Here is an 18619-nt window from a genome sequence, read left to right as displayed (position 1 = left end):
ATGTTAAAAACAATGGATTTTGTAAACAAAAGGTTTTAATTTTGATTGTCGTCGTATTGAATGGATTAGTGTCGAGGTCGTATTACATTGGTATCTACATGTACGGAGGAAGTCAACGTGAAAAGTCGAGTTGAAGAGGGTACTTCAGACGTCGTTAACACGAGTGTTTTATTGACTTATCCGCACCCTTTTCCACTATACAAAATAAGTTTTTTTTTCAAATAAGATTCCGGAAAATATGAGCTAAATTTCTTACGACAGAATTTTTTTTAAATATACTTTAAATCCTACTCATATAATATCAACCCTTACTACAAAGATTATTAAAGAAAATGACGATTTAATTGAGTCAATATCACAATTTCAGAAGAAAAAAAAGAATAATTTCTTTCTCAAAAATCTATTTACAATTTTACATAAATTCTCTTCTTATAATAACCAAGATGCGCCATTTAAACAGAAACAGAAAAATTAAAAGTAAGTATTTTATTAAAGTAGGTATAATAATAAGTAATATAATGGAATAATAACATATTTTTGTCTCTTTCAGATCATGTTATTATCAATAACTTTCCATTTTGTTTCATATCAAATTGTTACTTTTCAACATAACCTCGTATTAGTTATCACCTTGTAATATTCAAGGTCGCGTTATCGATCACTTTTATACATATATATGCAATATAAAGAAAACGACGCATAAATCTGGTGATAATTAAATTTCCAGCGGTATTGTTGTAACTTCCCCTAATAATAATCATCATCGTCACCATAATACATGACCTTGTCGTGCTACGTTGTGAAGCGTAAAGTTATTCCTCTTCGTAGCAGTATATTTCCGACGCCCCTGATTTCAGACGCTGAAAATTAAACCGTAAGGGGAGATGCCACTATATACACTTGGAGGGTGAACGTCTCCCTTTTTTCGACGTCACACGACGCCGACGTCAATTTCGTTCTTCAGTCGATTTCGACCTTTTACGGACGTTCTTACGTGAATTTTTTACGACTACGATACTCGACCAGCGATTATGGCGTCTTTTGTGTAGGTTTTCACGTTGTGTCTGTTATGGTTTTTCTATTAACTCTGATATGATTGGAAAATGTATCATTTCTTTTTTGAATATTTGGCTCGGCGGTGCTGTCTTTCCAGGTACGTTCTACACTTTTATTATTTTTTTTTTAATCGAAAATAAAATTCTCGATCGTGACAATGTATTTTGTGTTGCATAACAGCGGCAAAGTGATATTAAAATATTTGACAACAAATAATATCAATCACGGTAACAACCTGTTTTTTTTAAAAAAAAAAAACGTGAATAACAAACGTATAACAGGACAAGAGGTATGATTTTGTCATGAAATAAACGTAATATGTACAAGGTGTCCAGAAACAAAAAATATTTATAAGCGTTAACAACTTTTAGGTTAGGTTCTTTGGATTATTTTGATAAACCTTACTTTTAAGATATCCCCATACAAAATAGTCGAGCGGGCTAATGTCGGGGCTTCTGGGAGGCCAGTTAATGTTACACCTTCGCGAAATGACTTTATTGGGGAATAATTCATTCACAACTTCTATCGAGTCATTCGAGGTATGGCAAGTGGCCCCGTCTTGTTGGAACCACGTTCTCGAGTTGATTCACATTGATTGCTCGGCCTCGTTGATCTTCATGAAAATAAGGACGAATAATTCTGCTTATTAACATGACCATTCAGGTGAAAATTTGCTCTGTCGCTGAACAGTATGTTTTCAAAGTTGTTAAATTGACCAGAGTTTCGAATTTTAACTGTCGCACCTGTATTCTCGAATACCCCGATCCATTTCCTAATGCTATCGTCAATTGGCGTGGCGTGGCGTGTACGATATTTCGCACGATACAGACGTTGAGCAGTCACGATTAAATCACCGTTACGATAGTACGCAAAATGCGAGATGCGTGACTAAAACTCCACGAAATGGCGGACGCAAACAAATACTCTTTTTGGACACCTTGTATTACAATAAAAAAAAAATCGTTTTATGTGATATTTATTGATGTTTTCGTTACATTAAAGGTTGCGAGATTTAAAAAACTTTTTCCTAAGTTTTAATACGGAAAAAATTCAAAAATTAAACGATCTGTCGATTATTTTGATATTTATTTTTAGTTGGCGATGTGCCTGGTATTCAATTTTCGATTCCGAGAAGTCACGTAGCTCTTGGAGGAGATTTGCACGTGGAAATAATTTCGACGTCCTTTCCACCTTTATTGTTACAATTATCGAGATCCGAAAAAAATTCTGTCAAAATATTAACGACTTTTCCGGTTTTTCCTAAAGCCGGTATACTTCCTAATAATTTTACGGTTAATATACCTTGTGGCCATTTTTCCAGGGAAGGATTATATTATATTATTATAAAGAAACAACCTATAGGTAATCACCGATATAAATATCTTAATTGTATATTTTATTTCGTTTGTTATTTCTCGGACGATCATTTTCAGGTTGGAAAAATTCGTCTTTCGATGTTCCTCCGGAAAATTTAGTAACGACTAAAAGTTTGGACGTACGATGGCCGACATCTAAACTTACAATAAACGCGGATAATTTAGAAACGTATCCCGATAAAGCGGTGACGGCATTTATCGAATACCCCGAGATACGATGCACTCCATTGGATAAAACGGAAGTTGTAGAATTTTTTACGGAATTACATTTTTGCGGCGATTCCGGCAATACCATGATCAATTGTAAAAATAACGCGTCGAAAAATAATACGCAAGTAATATTCGAATAATTTCTATAAAAAAAAAACAAACGGAGACGATCCAAAATACTTTTTGTAGGTTATGTATTCCGAAAAAATTCGAGGATTTCCAGGACGTCGAGTTTTTACTATAGACTGTCAATCTTTCGGTTTAGCAGGATATTACGGACTTTTTTTAAGATCGTCTTCTAATTCGTACCGACTTCCGTATTCCGCCGCTTATGTCAAGGTATCGTAACCGAAAATACGAAATAAAATTTCGACTATGCGACGACATTTTTAGGTAAATTGGAGCGATCGATTCGTATTCAACGTCCACGCGAGAAGTATTTTTCCTTGCGACGTTCTCGGCGGTGGCGTAACCGTACTTTTCGAATATCCCTCTTGCATTTTAACAACCGGTGATAGAATACGTCTTTACGCTAGATTGAGAGCCGACGTAGCAAGTTTGGATCCGCCAACGACATTAGAATACATCGCCGAACATAAAGTTGTTAAAGGACAACACAGTTTGTATTTCGAATGCGATTTGTTCACCGAACGGTACGTGGAATATTGTTTCGTTTACGTTAGCAAAGCTATTACCGGTACCATGACCGATATCAGGATGGATTGCGTACCTACGATGCCCGTTACAGGTACCTAAATCAGATAACGTTTATCCGTCTGGTTAATTCGTTTTATCTATCCGATTTATAAATTATAAATAGATTAACGGTTTTAGATCAAGAAAGTGGAGGTTGGGGTAGTTGGAGTCCGTGGACGCCTTGTACTAGTACTTGTTTTGGTGGAACAAGAAGTCGTTATCGTTTTTGCGATTCACCGCCGCCAAGATATGGAGCCAAATTTTGTGAGGTATTTTTATCTTTATGCTAATTAATTTCGCGATATTATCAACTTTTATCAACTCTTTCAAATTCTTTCCGTGTTAGTATTGGGACATCTTGTATACCATTTAAATGTTTAAAATATCAATTTTTCAGTTAATATTTTAGGACAACCTGTATTCAATATATAATGTCGATAAATCTAAATCGTTCATTTTTCTTTTATGTTCTCCTTTGGGGACGTGTCCTGTATGTCAATACTAATTAATATTTTTATACAGTGTGTCCACGTAAGTTGGCGGCATATGGGAGACACAACTTTTTTATTATTAATTTTACGAAAAAAAGTTATTCTTTATAAAAAGTTGCGCATAGCCCAAAACCTAAAATTCAATCATCAGATGTTAAATTTCTCCAGTCGTATACGAGGTTTGTCAAAAAATGTGTGTGTTATGTTAGAATTGAAAATAGCTTTCTGGTGATATAATGTAATAAAGAAACCGCGCACATTAATAATAATAATCTATTCGTTTTCTTTCACTTCTTCCTCTTGTATATTCTCGTCTGGTTCTAGTCGTTCCGGAGGAGCATCCTGATTAGACGGCGTAACGTTAACTTCTTCAGCGGCTTGTTCCTCCGCTACCAAATCGTAAATATTCAATTGGTCATCTTCCGAAGATTCTTCTCCGGTAATTTCTTGTTCGTCGAAAAACAAAACGCTTTCTCGTTGCTCCGCTTCCCCTTGCGATTCTTCTTCGGCGTCTACGATCAAGCTTTCCTCGTCCTCGACTTCCGAATACATAAATTTCGGTTTGGAAATGTATCCGGTGGAAATATATTCGTCGAAACTGGTACCGGTTTGGGTTTCCATATTCTTTTTAACCGGTACTTTCGATCGCAGTTCTACCGGTTTCGGTACGAAACCGAGATCACCTCTGGCGTACGTGGCCTCGAATAACGAAACCGTTTCTAACGAAGGACACCGTACTTTTTGTTCTTTACCTTTATTTAATAAAGATAATAGAGAATTTAATAGATTGTCTTTTTTGGAAACTCTCAACGATATCTCGCTATCGGTTCTAACAGTTAGAGCTTCTTTGATACAACTAACCGCTTCCAATAATATTTCGTTCAATCTTTCGTTTTCTTCTTGCATGTAAAGGTAATCGGTTTGAATCGATGTTCGATCGCATCTGACGTGATGGAGATTTTGTTCTAATATTCTTTTCGCATGTTCCGATTTCGTCAATTTTTCTTCTAGCGTTTTTAATTGTTTTTTACTTTCCGCGTATTGGGATTCGAAATTTCTGGCAACGTTTAATTGTTTCGTTATAAATTGATAATCGTCCGTTAAGCGATCTATCAATTTGACTTGCACCCTTACCTTCGATAGTGCCATTTTCTTTTCTTCTTCGAGTAATTCGATCTGCTGTCTCAAACTACCGTCTCGATTTTTCAATTTCACGTTTTCGTTATGGAGTCTCTGTTGGTTATTCAACAAAACGTCCAATTCGTTATTTACCGCTATATTTTCTCTGATTACTCGATGAGTAGTAGCCGCTATTCTTAATTCTGTCGCGTCGTGGAATTCCGTAGAGAGCTGCCTCAATTTCGCTTCCATATCTTTTTTTAATCGATCTTTACCTATTATGAATTTTCTTTCGATCTCGTACATTTCTCTTTTGTGGCGTTTCTCTTGCATTTCCATGAGATTTTCTTGGTTTTCGAATTTCTTCATCAATTCATCGCGCTGCGAACGGAATTCTTCCAAAGAATTCAATTTACCTGGAAATATAAATAATTTTCTTATTTATTATTATTATCATCATCGTCGAGCGTTTCATATTTTTTACCTTCGAGTAGCTTATTTTCGGACGTGAGTTGATCGTGCATCGCGTTATATTCATTGGTCATTTCGATAATTTTTTCTTCGTACGTTTGCGTCGTATCGTGTTGCTCCTTTTTCATAGCTTTTATTCTATCTTCCAATTCGGCTATTTCATCGGTTTTTTCTTGTAATATTCTCTTAAGGTACATTATGATGTCGGTCTTATCTTCGTCCAATTTATCCTTATCTTGCATAAGTTCTTCATTTTTTTGTTCAATTTCTTGATTCAGCGATCTTAATCTGGCCAATTTCCTGTTTAAATCTGTTATGGTTAATTCGTAAAATGTTTTATCGACTTCTGTTAACGCATTCGGATCTACTACGACTTGTTTTTTTCCTTTTTTACCTTTTTTACCTTTGGCCATTTTAATTTTGTTGTAAATTCAACTCTCGGCTGACACTAAAAATGTACATATACACACATCAAACTGTGTCGTTTCCTTAGATACGCCTATCGATTTATTTAGGGCCGTTTCGTTAACGACTCGGAGACCGGAGGTAAATGGGTTCGTCGACTTTGGAAACGACATATCTAATTTTTTTATTTACAATTATTAGGGTTCGGCCGTGGAAACGGAAAAATGCGGTGCCGATTCAAAAACTAGATGGGATTGTCTCTACGGAGAAGATGCCGGTTATATTAAAGATATCGTATCAGATACGCCGGAAGTACAGACGGAAGTCGGTTCTTATTGTAGATGCGGATGCGTAGTTCATTTAGGACAAGCCAAACCGACGAGATTATTAGCGACGTCTTCGCAAAGTTGTCCGGGAAGAAATTTCTGGCTGATTCAAGTAAGTATATAATCCCGAATTTCCAAACACAAAAAGACGTAGTAGTGAATGGCGAATTTTTTTAGGCGGACGCCAATTCTTTGATCCGATTTCGAGTGATCCAATTTCATCTTTCGTGTCGGAGCCAATGGTTAAAAATACGCGACGGCAACGCTTTGTCCTCAAATTTGTTGGCCCATTTATCGGCCGCTTCGAACACGGCGTCTTTAACGGTCAATTCTACGGGGGAAAATTTATTATTAGAATTTTTCTCCGCGGATGACATAGATGACGGCGAAATTTGCGGCGGAGGATTTATAGCACGAGCTACACAAATAAGTGAGTTTTTTTTTTTTTCGTTTTTCTTTTATTGATGGAATAATTTGTATCTATTATTTTAGAAATTTCGACTTATAACGTAACCGTCGTTCCCGTAGCTCAAAATATGGGAATCATTCCGATAGTTATATTAAAGATGACGGCCGTACATATTACCGCAATTTTTTTTCTTAGCGGTCTTTTGATCGCTACTATTTCTCTCGGAATACAATATTTGTTTCGTTATCGTAAATATCACGTAGCCGGAATCGACGATCAAGATTCCCTTTCGAATTTTTCAGGTACAATAACAGACAATCGATAAAAACTTTCGATAGTATTCGTTTTCTTTTTTTTAAGATGTAACCGCGCCTTTGACTACGAGAGTATCATCGAACGTTACTCTTCTTTCCGAAGTAGTATCTTTAAGTAGATTACGACCGCATTTAAAATTACGAGCCAAACATACACGACTACGAGAATCCGCGGATTGTGATACGCTCAAACAAGATGAAAAAGTTACTTTAGCGTAAGACGTATTTTTTTTTATAATCAAAATTTTTTCTACTCCCATTACTTATTATAGAAAAGAAGAATCGTCGAGTATAGGTAGTACTAGTACTTTAACTCAACTAGAAACTGCAACGGTACCAGAAAACGACGCCGAACAACCGACTATGTCGACGAGTTTGGCCAATTCCTGTCAATCGTTGTCAACTTTGAAAAGATCTTCGACGATAGATAGCGACAAAGACAAATCTGACGAAAAAACCGATATCAATAAAGAATATACATCTAGAAGACCGAGCGCTATAAGTAACGTCACGTTAACCAATGTGAGCCTGATATCAAAAATTCTTTCTACAAGTGACCCGGTGAAGTATTTTCCAATTCATTTTTCTAGCACCTTAGAGGCACTGTCGCACTGGTAACAAGATTATTTTAAATATATTTTGGTTGAAATTAGTGTCTAGTGCCTCTTTTAATAAAAAAAATTTATTAAAATCACAAATATATGTAAATGAAGTTCATGTATGGATTCTTCATTTAGTTTTATATCGCGTAATTTAGTTTGTGAACTAAATATAGTTTTTGAACGCACGCCTAAATGTCATTAGTGTCATTGTTGTCAATACTACAATTTCTTTTTAAGAACACACGGTGTCATAATTGTTTCGTTTTTAACAAAACTAATTAACAAAAAGTAGGAATAAATAAATAGAAGACCGAGTAACGTCACGTTAACCAATGTGAGCCTGATATCAAAAATTCTTTCTACAAGTGACCCGGTGAAGTATTTTCCAATTCATTTTTCTAGCACCTTGGAGGCACTGTCGCACTGGTAACAAGATTATTTTAAATATATTTTGGTTGAAATTAGTGTCTAGTGCCTCTTTTAATAAAAAAATTTATTAAAATCACAAATATATGTAAATTAAGTTAATGTATGGATTCTTCATTTAGTTTTATATCGCGTAATTTAGTTTGTGAACTAAATATAGTTTTTGAACGCACGCCTAAATGTCATTAGTGTCATTGCTGTCAATACTATAGTTTCTTGGGGTGTCATAATAGTTTCGTTTTTAACAAAACTAATTAACAAAAAGTAGGAATAAATAAATAGCTTTAAATGTTGTTTCTTTCACAGGTTTGTAACATTCATATTAATTACTTTGATGGAAAACTACAGTGTCATGTAATTTATGGTTATTATAATAAAACATTTCTTTCACATAGAAACGCAATTAAGTTTTTATTTCTATACACCACCATTGGTAGTGTGTTGATACACATTATATATGTTGATTAGAATACTTTCGTTAGATGCTTAGACCGAAACTGGTTATTTATAATATTTTAGTTTTGAAAATCGGCACATATCTCGCACATTTATTCACTTATCTTCTTCTTCGTCTTAATTTGTTTTTATTTTTTTTATTTTTATTTACAGGGTTGTTACTCTTCTGCGGGTACTTTAGTACACAAAGCTACAATCAAAAGTACATCGGTAAAGGAAACGAAAGAAATGAAAAACCGAGAAAAACTCAAATTGGTACCAACCGGATCAGATTTTTCGATATCGGCGCAAGATATCGATTTAGAAATGGATTATTACGATTACAACGTGGTGAATGCCGGTGCTGCTCCTGGTTCGTATTTAGGTAATAAAATTTGGAAAATATTTTAAATAAAAATTGACGTTATACGATTATTTATAGGTATGGATCCGGCGTTTTTGGTATGGATACCACCGTTAGACGAAATTGGTGAAATATTCCCCGATTACGATAAATCGGAATACCACGAAATGGCGGAAATTAGAGAATACGTCGATCCTGGTAGTAACAAAGAATCTCCCGAAGAAGACGTCGTACTATTACCGGAAAGTAAGGAACAATCGCCCGTACCAAAATCGAAAAATATCGACAACAAATGTTTATCGGAAGTTGAACCGTTGGTACATAAAAAAATATCGGAAACGCGACTAGAAGATTTGTCGAAAAAATTGAAAGTGTCTCCGAAGTTACTAAGAGAAGACATCGAAAAAGAAACGGCCGAGAAATGTTTGAGTTTCGAGAATATAAAATTCGCCGACGATGAAGACACGGGGAATTTGAGCGAAAATAGTTGCAATACGGATATAGCATATCAAGAAAAGAATGTCATATCTTCTAGATAAAGACTGATTAGGTATTAAAATATTAGAGGGCATTTTATGGAAGCTAAACAACGAGTTTGTTGAAAGTTTGTTTGTTTTCCAAAATTTTAAACTCGTTGTTTAACTCGAAATAATTTTATATTTTTATTTACTTCTTTATATTATCCGAAATTTTTATTTGTACATGACAAATTCCGACTTAGCATCTATGAAATTATATAACTATTATAAATAAGAATATAAATGGCACGGGATATTTTAAAGAAGAAATTGATTTTATTTATATTGTTTGTAATCATGTTAATGTGTGTTGTCGGGGTTCGTTGCAAGATTTTGTTGTGTTTAAGGGGTATACAAATTTTGTATGCTTTCCCAATAGGGCGCAACTCAATTTTTTTAACCTAAATTGAGAAAGGAATAGAAGTAGGTTGAGGTATCTTTAGGAATAAAGCTGCTTGTTGGAAATAAAATACAATGATTTGGTTAGGTTAAAAAAAATTACCCACAAAACTCATGAGTTTTAGGTTTACAGAAAATAATGAAGTAAATTTTACAACAAAGGAACTAATATGAGTTGATCTGACCTTTAGCAACACATAAGGCTCCCTAGGACCATATCCGTGGTATGCGGTTAGGAATTAAAGAAGTTCATTCATTCAATTGTCCCGGACTAGGTAGTTCCACGAGACAATTTTTGAAATCGGCGGAAGGCTCCTTTAGACCGGCTAAATCCCGTTTTTCAAAAATCTTAACGCTACCACGGTCGCTGACTAAAAGAACAATATAACTACCTCTCCAATCGTCAAATTCTCAGTCGGAAATATAACGACTTCCGCAAATATAAAATTTGAAGCTAAAATGAAAAATTTATAACCAAATCCATAATGAAAATTTCCACATGGGGTTGACAGTCAAAAGGAAAATATGAATGAAGTTAGCAACAGACTTCTTGAGCAAAATCGGGTCACCCGTCAAGACGACAATCCAGCCAGGTGCAACAATAGGTCAATTTCAAAAACACCAGCTAACAAATCACTCCTCAAAACAACCTTTCAACGAACTGAACAACCAAAAATCAATATCTGCAAAATTTACAAAATCTGCACTAATAACTTAATTCGTGAACAGTTAATTGCCACGTCTGGCAAATTTCGAATAATGCTTGCGTCCTTTAGACCGAGACTTAACCTCAAAAGAAAATAAACCAAACATTCAATTTGTTTATATAAAAATAGTTCAACAAAAGGACAATTTAAACTGTGCTAAATAACTTAAATTCCAGGAACCCAGTATGTCACCAACAAGTACATACAAAACTACAAAAGAGGTATGAAAAATAAAATGTAATTATTTCTACTCAAAGATAATATGACAAAATATCTTATAAAGAGAATTATTTACAAAAACAAATTGGTAGGTTTATTTCATTTAATGTTTATAACAACAAAAGTAACGCAAGCTGTGAGCAGTGAAAACGTTACGTGTTATTTAATTTATTTTAAACGAAATTCTAAACATTCCATTTTTATTTCTTTATTTTAGCTACATGCTAATAAAAAACAAGAAGACTAAAATGTGCAATTTTTTATTCATAAATTTTCCGTATATGATAAGAAAATATTATTATAAAATGGGTATGTTCTAATATTCGATATTGCAATTTAAAAAAAAATAGATCGTGGTAATATTGATTCATTGATCGAAGGTTAACTGTGATGATTGTGAATGTTTATTGATAAGCTTATGAAATATTGGAACACTCCTTCATAGGAATTTATTTTTCTGTGATTTTTATCCTTTAGAGAAATATAAGTTTGCCGCACTTGATATTAAATTTCTGTAAACTATTCTAATGTTACGAACAAATTGTGTAAGAATCATTTAATATTCCGTAAAAAAACATCTCAAAATGATTATTACACGATTCGTTCATTCTAACGATAATTTATATGAATAAATATATGGAGAAAAATCGAGGTCTTTCAATTTCATATTCTATTACCCAATATCCCTAGTTCGCCCCTGTACAAATAAGATGATAAAAAAAAACAATTATGAACCGGCGTCTTCATCTATTACACGTAAACTACACTAAAGACAAATAAAATATTTGATAAAAACAAATTTAAGAAACTGAATTCATTTTAGAACAAAAAAATATGTTAAATAATATGAATAATTCTGTCAGTCAAAATATCTTTTATTTTACAAAAACATTTTGCCATCTATTACAGGGAAGCTAGACTAGCATAACAAATATAAATACTATTTGAAAAATAAAAGGAACCTTCAAATTTAATAAAATGGTATTAAAAATTGAGGGTAATAAAATAAAATATCTATATAATATTACACACAAATCAATATTAAGAAATTTTATCGGAAACAATTGTATTCAATAAATGTAAATAAATAATAATTACAGACTGTTATCTATTATCGAAAAGCCAAACTAATTTGTATGAAAAAGAAATTCTTGATAGACTACTACATATAACAACGAAAATTTTTTAGTAGTTCTGGAATTATTGACAAGATGGCGTTACAAGTTGATGTCCGATATTTTCCAATTAAAATTAGGTTAGAAAAATAATGGTGTGTTTCAAATAAAACCACTAAAAATATTGAAAACATAATAATAATATTTTACCAAATATGAAGCTTTCATCAGTTTGTTTTAGACGGTACGATACTCCTACCAAACATTTTTTTTATGTTAAATTTGAACATTCGATTAATCGCAATGCCTTTCAGGACTCAAATATACATAAATCCGTTCAGCAACTTAATAAACCGTAGATTAAGTTCTAGTGTTACCGAAGAGAAAATAGAAATACCTAACAGAATCCATAGAGGACCAACAGATATATTGAGAGCTCTAGAAAGTACAATCAATAGAGATCCTACAGCTGCACATTACAAATATCACGATGACCCTTATTTAATTCCTATGTCTAATGTTGCTAAAAGAACTTATGCTATGGCACAAGAAGCAGGTAGGTGAAGTATACGTTTTATTTTACAAGATTTTTTTTCTAAAAACTATTGAATATTGTAGGTCGTAAAGCAGCTCATTGGATAAGAAAAGAACACGCCGATCTTTTTAACCACAGAGAAATGGATCCCATCATACCATCTTTTTTACCAAAATTAGTTTATACTGAAGATACACCGGTATCAGAGGAAGAATTGAAGAAAGTAATTGATAACGTACAAGTGTTAGATGCTCAGTTTATTTATCAGCTATTAAAAAAACGAGAAATAGAAGTTTCCAGTGGAACACAGCAAGCATTGTTAGAATTAATTTGCTATTATAATTGTGAGGATACTTTGCCATCAGAATTCGTCGAGGAGAGGTGGTTTAGACAGAGTTCCAGTTTAAAAGAAAGACAAAGAAAAACATGGAAGTGAGTATACGTATATATTCCAACCATTTTATTCAGATCCCTTGTTACTTGACTTTCCCATTGGCTTTTGTGTCTTGGGTAGCCATCAAATTCGCTGCGATTTAATAAATCTGGTTAGATTAAGTTTTCTCCAATTTCAGCATTCATAAAGATTCTTTATTTCATATTATTTGTTTGTATTTAGAGACGGTAGTTTTGCCGAAGAACTTTTTCAAAGTATAAAAACTCCAACTGCAGAAACTTATTCAGCAATAATACAAGGAATGTGTAAATATTTTCAAGCCGATAGAGCTTGGAAATTATTCGAGGAAGCTCAAAAGAAAGGATTCGTTCTCACAACAAACACCTACAACTCCCTTATTAAAATTTCAAATTTTCTTAAAGAGAGTTCAGAAATGAGATGGACGTTTATAATAAATCTCTTGAGTGATATGAATACAGCAAAAGTTAAACCGAATTTAGGAACATTAAACGCCGTTTTACATTCTCTTAGTACCATGGGTAGAAGTAATAATGTTAAAGAATACGTATTGCAAGTTTTATCAGAGTTTAATAAATTGGGAATCGAACCGTCACTAGGATCTTGGTATTATGTACTTATCACATTTTGCAAAGACAGTAAGTACTAAACTCGAGATTTGAAATGATAATTGATTGATATTTTAATTTACAGGAGGTCCAATTAGTACTATTTTACACGATATAATAGTACAAGTAGAAAATAAAAATCACGAAATTCGCGATATTTCTGATACCAATTTTTTTGTAACAGCCATGGATGTATGTAAGAATCATTTAAAAGATGTCGATTTAGCTATTAGAGTTGATAAACTACTGCATTTTGGTTCTAATTATGATTTGATTGGTGATTCATATAAAGAATCAATTTACTAGTAAGTTTTTAATTTTTTTTCCAAATACTCTTTATTACTAATTTTATTTCAGTCGTCATTTTTGTTTGCTCATGGTCACTAGCGTTCCTCTAGAAGAATTTATGACAAACACTTATAACATTTTGGTACCTAATATTTATGTACCGGAACCTGGAGTGATGGGTGAAATTCTCAAACAAGTCGATTTAAATGGAGCAATTGAGTATGTACCTAAATTATGGTCAGACATGGTTTGTTTCGATCATACTGACAGAGATAATTTAGTTGATTGTATTTTAAATATCATGGTTGATAACCAACCCGATGCCGAATCAAATTTAAATGAAAATTTTGCTAATATCGCTTGGGATATTTATGAGAGAGTTGAAAATCAAAATGTTCTCAAGATTAACAAAATTGTGTAAGTTTTTAACAGATTTTCTTGATAAAAAATCGATTTTTTATGAAAAATCCAATTTTTCAGTATAACTGGTAGCCTCCTTGGAAGGATAATGCTTTTAGTATTGAGAAATGGTGATTTCCAAAAAGCTTGTACTATTATGGATAAAATCGATAGAGGACATCAAACTGTAGTGGGTGTTCCACAAATAGAAGCCCTTGAAAGTTTCGTTGATTATTGTATCAAAAATAAAGCTCCTACTAGAGCGATAGTAAGTTTATTTTTTACTCATTTTCGACTTTTTTTTTAATAAATTTTTTTATAGGCATGTATTCAATACTGTTCAGACAGTGGTTTTTCACAAGCGGGGCAATTGGCAGCCAAATTAAACGATCAATTGAATTTAGATGAGACTCAATTGAATAGTTTATCAAAAATTGTTGGTGATATTGAATTGAGCGCTAAAGCTATAGATCAAAGTTAAAAAGATTATTTCAACTGTTGAACTCTGTATATATTATAGGAAAAAAATAAAAAAATTTTTAATTTTGTTTTTTTTTTATACCTCAATTCCGAAAATAAAACAATCTTGGACTGATAGAATAATACTAGGTGCGACCTCTATACCAGAATGTCCAAACTAAATCATACTCTACTAATTTTTCATCGTACAGTGAACTATAATGTATGATTTGGATACTATTGAACAGATGGCGCGATGCGTCCAATTGCTCACTGTACAGTAGATTAAAAAGTTAAGTTTGGCTATTGCCAACCCGATGGTGTTGCTGGTATTAAAAATATATTATAACCATGGACGACGAATGTACAATAGACTTAAAAGTAAAGTTTAGGTATTATTGAACATATGGCAATGTGTGCGTTAAAGAATAAAATAAAACAATTAGATTAAAACTGAGTACGCCCTCTATGCTAGAATGTCCAAACTACTACATATATTCTACTATACACTAGACTGAAGATCCCAGTGTAGGTATTATCGAATAGATGGCGATACTTAATAAAATAAAATAAATAATGGAGGACTAATAGAATAATACTGAGAGGGCTTGATTAAGAATTATTTCGAGGTTAACCTTCAGATTATACACAATAAGGTCTTTCAACAAGTTTAAATGTACTTCATACGCACTGAATTTCGACAACCGTGTTCAAATTTTACATCAACGGCCGGATACGATTAAGTAACATTAATAAATCACAGAAAGATGTCTTAAAATGTATACGATTTTAATAGCAATAAAAAATTGTGCAGTTTTTCATTGAATTTCAATTTTAATGTAATTTCCATATACATTTCATTATGGATAATTTGTTTCAACTAAAGTACGCGTTCTATGTTAGCGTCCGTACTAATATCATTTGCATATTTTGATACAACTACATTAAAGAATTCTTATTATAATTAGTCATTAATTTATATATATTTCGAATAAACGGAAGTGATAATTATTATCAATAAATTATTGAAATCGATAACTTATGCATTATTTATTACGAAATTATATAAATACCTGAGAATTTGTTCGTTCAGGCAAATATAAAATAAATTAATTATGAAAAGGAAATTGTGTACTTCAACTGACCCATAAAATGCTCGATCTGAATATTTTTCGAAGCCAAATATGTAAATCGTCCTAAATTGTTGTAATTAGAGTTGAAAACAGGAATTTAATATCTTATACAACCCTAGTTAGAAATTTACAATTAGAATATATATATATTAATATTATATAAATTGAAAAAAAAATATTTAAGCCTTTTAAAATATGATATCTTTATATAAAGTAGTTGAATTGCTTCCCTATATACAGTGTGTCCACGTAAGTTGGCGGCATATGGGACATAACTTTTTTATTATTAATTTTACAAAAAAAAAGTTATTCTTTAAAAAAAGTTCTGCATGCTCTAAAACCTAGAATTTAATCATCACGTGCTAAATTTTTTCAGTCGTATACGAGGTTCGTCAAAAAATGTGATTTTCGTTCAAGAGTAAAGTACCTTTCTCATAGACAATATCGAAAATTGTTATAAAGAAAAGATGTTTAGAATTAAAAATAGCTTTAAGATTGTTTATGTACATTGAAAAAATATTTTTTTCTACATTTTCTCTGCGGTTACGTTGGAAATTTAAGTTTGCACATTAATGCATTGTATTTATTAATTATAAATTTGATTAAACAATTCTAAATAAACTTTTAAAAACAATTATCTCTCAATTTTTATCGAACACTAACAACTTTTAAGTTGCTTAATCACATTTTTTGACAAACCTCGTATACGACTGGAGAAATTTAACATCTGATGATTGAATTCTAGGTTTTGAATGATGCAGAACTTTTTACAAAGAATAATTTTTTGTCGTAAAATTAATAACTAAAAAGTTATGTCTCCCATATGCCGCCAACTTACTTGGACACACTGTATACGCAACATACCGGCTAGACTGATTACATCAAGTTCGAGTTTAAGATGTAGGCCACGCCCTAACCCAGACCTTCAACGACAGCGAAAGTAGAGCATCAAACTTGATATACCACGTGGGTCAAAATTATGTAATTGCGAGTTTAGTATAAAAATCGTGGGATTCATTCGATATATATCAGTTCATCAATCCAGTGTATTCGCACATACATCCATAAAAAATGGCGTTCAGAGTAAGTCCGTATTTACGAAAAAAAAAAAAAAAAATTCTAAATTTCGTTATTTTCCAATTTTTAAACGTGATTTATTTTTTTGTAATAGTTAAGCAAATATTTTTCCACAGATTATCGTCCTTACTTGCTTTTTGGCTTACGCCAGAGCCGGTATCCTTGCTACCCCAGCGGTAGCAACCTATTCGGCTGCCCCTGCCGTCAGTTCCGCTTATTTCCATCAAGCACCGTTGGCAGTCGAACCGATCGCAGCTATTCATGCTCCAGCGATCGGGGCGTCTCATCAAAGCGTTGAAAGATCCCTCGGAGGAGCCCAATCGATTTCTCACTACTCGAAAGCCGTCGACAGCGCTTTTTCCAGCGTAAGGAAATACGACACCAGAATTACAAACGACGCTTTGACTCTAGGTAATATAAATAGATTTTCAAAAAAGATATATATAAATAACAATAATTTTTCGTTTAGGTATCGCTCACGCACCGATCGCCACATACCAGGCTCCACTTGTTACCAAAGCAGTAGCCCCGGCTCTAGCGTATTCCGCAGCACCAGCTGTGAGCAGTTCCTACCTCCACCGAGCTCAACCGATTGCCCTTGCTGCTCCTCAACCATTGAACTATGCTCCATCGGCCACAGTCGTTACCAAGGCGGTAGCTACACCTCTGATTCAATCCTACCACGCTCCAATTGTAACCAAAACAGTAACTCCTGTAGTTAGATCTTTCGCCCCTTCGCTGCTTCAATCTTATAGTAGCCCATTGGTAACTAAGGCCGTAGCTGAGCCTTTAACCGTATCTGCAGGACCTGTGGTCACCAAAGCCGCCGTAGCTTATTCTCCTGCCACAGTTGTAGCTCACACCACCTTCACTGGATTGGGAACCGCTTACGAATGGTAGACGATCGTATTTGTATATAATCCGTAAATTGAATTATTTATTTCTTTTGAATAAATTGTATTTTAAATGAAATGATTTTGTTTTATGTAAATTAATCATTTTGATTAACCCTGTATACAAACTTAATTAATTATCGCACTTCGTAATTACTACAAACAAGTGCATAAAAAATATGACGAATTTGTGGATTACCCTGTATATGTTCATCTGAACACAACGTTGGCTATTCCCGCCAATTTTTTTTTACTTTATTGTATTCATTTTCAGTCGCGTGTGATTTTGTATTAAACGAAATGTGAATTTTCTACCAAAAATTAAAAGAAAGTATTCGAAATATATTATAAAATACCGTATTATAATAATAAACATGAATATCTCAGTGTTTTGAATGATGGAAGCTAATTTTAACACAAAATTAACGATATAACCTCTCTTTTCTTCAGAGAGACTCTTACGAGAAGTATTAAGCTTTTGTGAAATTGTGAACTAATATAATAAGTAAAATTATATCGAAAAAATATTACGGAAGAACGGTTTTAATGTTATAATGAATATAAATCAATTATATATTATTATCAAAACAATAAGTGCTATTCCCGCCAATTTTTTTTGGTTTATTGTATTCATTTTCAGTCGCGTGTGATTTTGTATTATACGAAAGTGAATTTTCTTCCAAAAATGAAAAGAAAATATTCGAAATATATTATAATATACCGTATTATGATAATAAACGTGAATTTCTGAGTGTTTTGAATGATGGAAGCTAATTTTAACATAAAATTAACAATATAACCTCTCTTTTCTTCAGAGAGACTCTTACGAGAAGTATTAAGCTTTTGTGAAATTGTGAAGTAATATAATAAGTAAAATTATATCGAAAAAAATATTACGGAGAAACGGTTTTAATGAATATAAAACAATTATATATTATTATTAAAACAATAAGTGCTGTGTCGGAGATGCTATTTTCTAGTTGTTATAGTGTCCCTAGTTTCTTCAAGAAGCTTTAATTAATTAAACGTAAACGAAGTTTGTGTTGTGAAAAGTATGTGAAATGAAACGATTAATAATAAATTTTTATTGATGAATGTGATTTTAAATGTGTGTTGAACATTGGATATTGAATTATTCGGGTAAGTAGATGACTGAT

The 18619-nt window shown here is 32.8% G+C and overlaps 5 protein-coding genes across 7 annotated transcripts in view; 4 read left to right on the top strand and 1 right to left on the bottom strand.

The window, feature by feature from the left end:
• The first annotated feature begins 749 nt into the window (after positions 1–749).
• LOC130444338 (uncharacterized) lies at positions 750–11190 on the top strand. Of its 2 annotated transcripts, none has more exons than XM_056779425.1 (13): positions 750–1153; positions 2152–2418; positions 2490–2767; positions 2832–2981; positions 3036–3390; positions 3477–3607; positions 6026–6262; positions 6328–6580; positions 6643–6861; positions 6920–7088; positions 7146–7395; positions 8511–8721; positions 8779–11190. In XM_056779425.1, exons 1-13 carry the CDS (start codon positions 1093–1095, stop codon positions 9237–9239), a joined length of 3042 nt encoding a protein of 1013 aa, XP_056635403.1. In that variant the 5' UTR covers positions 750–1092; the 3' UTR covers positions 9240–11190. The 2 variants fall into 2 exon arrangements, with proteins under 2 accessions (XP_056635403.1, XP_056635402.1); XM_056779424.1 differs by having other exon boundaries at positions 7146–7434.
• Positions 4048–5912, bottom strand: LOC130444339 (cilia- and flagella-associated protein 157). Its single transcript, XM_056779426.1, has 2 exons — positions 5433–5912; positions 4048–5364 (listed from the first exon to the last, which is right to left on the bottom strand). The coding sequence occupies exons 1-2, from the start codon at positions 5830–5832 to the stop codon at positions 4103–4105; spliced, it is 1662 nt and encodes a 553-aa protein (XP_056635404.1). The 5' UTR covers positions 5833–5912; the 3' UTR covers positions 4048–4102.
• Positions 11191–11745: 555 nt separating the features above from the next.
• Positions 11746–14448, top strand: LOC130443978 (protein PTCD3 homolog, mitochondrial). Its single transcript, XM_056778916.1, has 8 exons — positions 11746–11902; positions 11973–12214; positions 12277–12625; positions 12810–13243; positions 13299–13518; positions 13571–13918; positions 13982–14168; positions 14223–14448. Exons 1-8 carry the CDS (start codon positions 11874–11876, stop codon positions 14379–14381), a joined length of 1968 nt encoding a protein of 655 aa, XP_056634894.1. The 5' UTR covers positions 11746–11873; the 3' UTR covers positions 14382–14448.
• A 2115-nt stretch (positions 14449–16563) lies between these two features.
• On the top strand, positions 16564–17469 carry LOC130444737 (larval/pupal cuticle protein H1C-like). The gene is made up of 3 exons (XM_056780012.1): positions 16564–16575; positions 16686–16980; positions 17039–17469. The coding sequence occupies exons 1-3, from the start codon at positions 16564–16566 to the stop codon at positions 17467–17469; spliced, it is 738 nt and encodes a 245-aa protein (XP_056635990.1).
• Positions 17470–17694: 225 nt separating this feature from the next.
• LOC130444392 (trace amine-associated receptor 1) overlaps positions 17695–18619 on the top strand; it is a 76914-nt gene continuing 75989 nt past the window's right edge. Inside the window, exon 1 of one of the 2 annotated variants that reach the window (XM_056779496.1) lies at positions 17695–18602. The gene's annotated coding sequence lies outside the window, so the exon portion shown is untranslated. The remainder of the gene's footprint in view (positions 18603–18619) is intronic. The other variant, XM_056779495.1, reaches the window with a different exon arrangement.

This window comes from Diorhabda sublineata, chromosome 5 (genome assembly GCF_026230105.1).
Source record: "Diorhabda sublineata isolate icDioSubl1.1 chromosome 5, icDioSubl1.1, whole genome shotgun sequence".
Lineage (NCBI taxonomy): Eukaryota > Metazoa > Arthropoda > Insecta > Coleoptera > Chrysomelidae > Diorhabda > Diorhabda sublineata.
The sequence above is the reverse complement of the archived record's forward strand: the minus strand, read 5'-3'. Positions and strand labels throughout refer to the sequence as shown.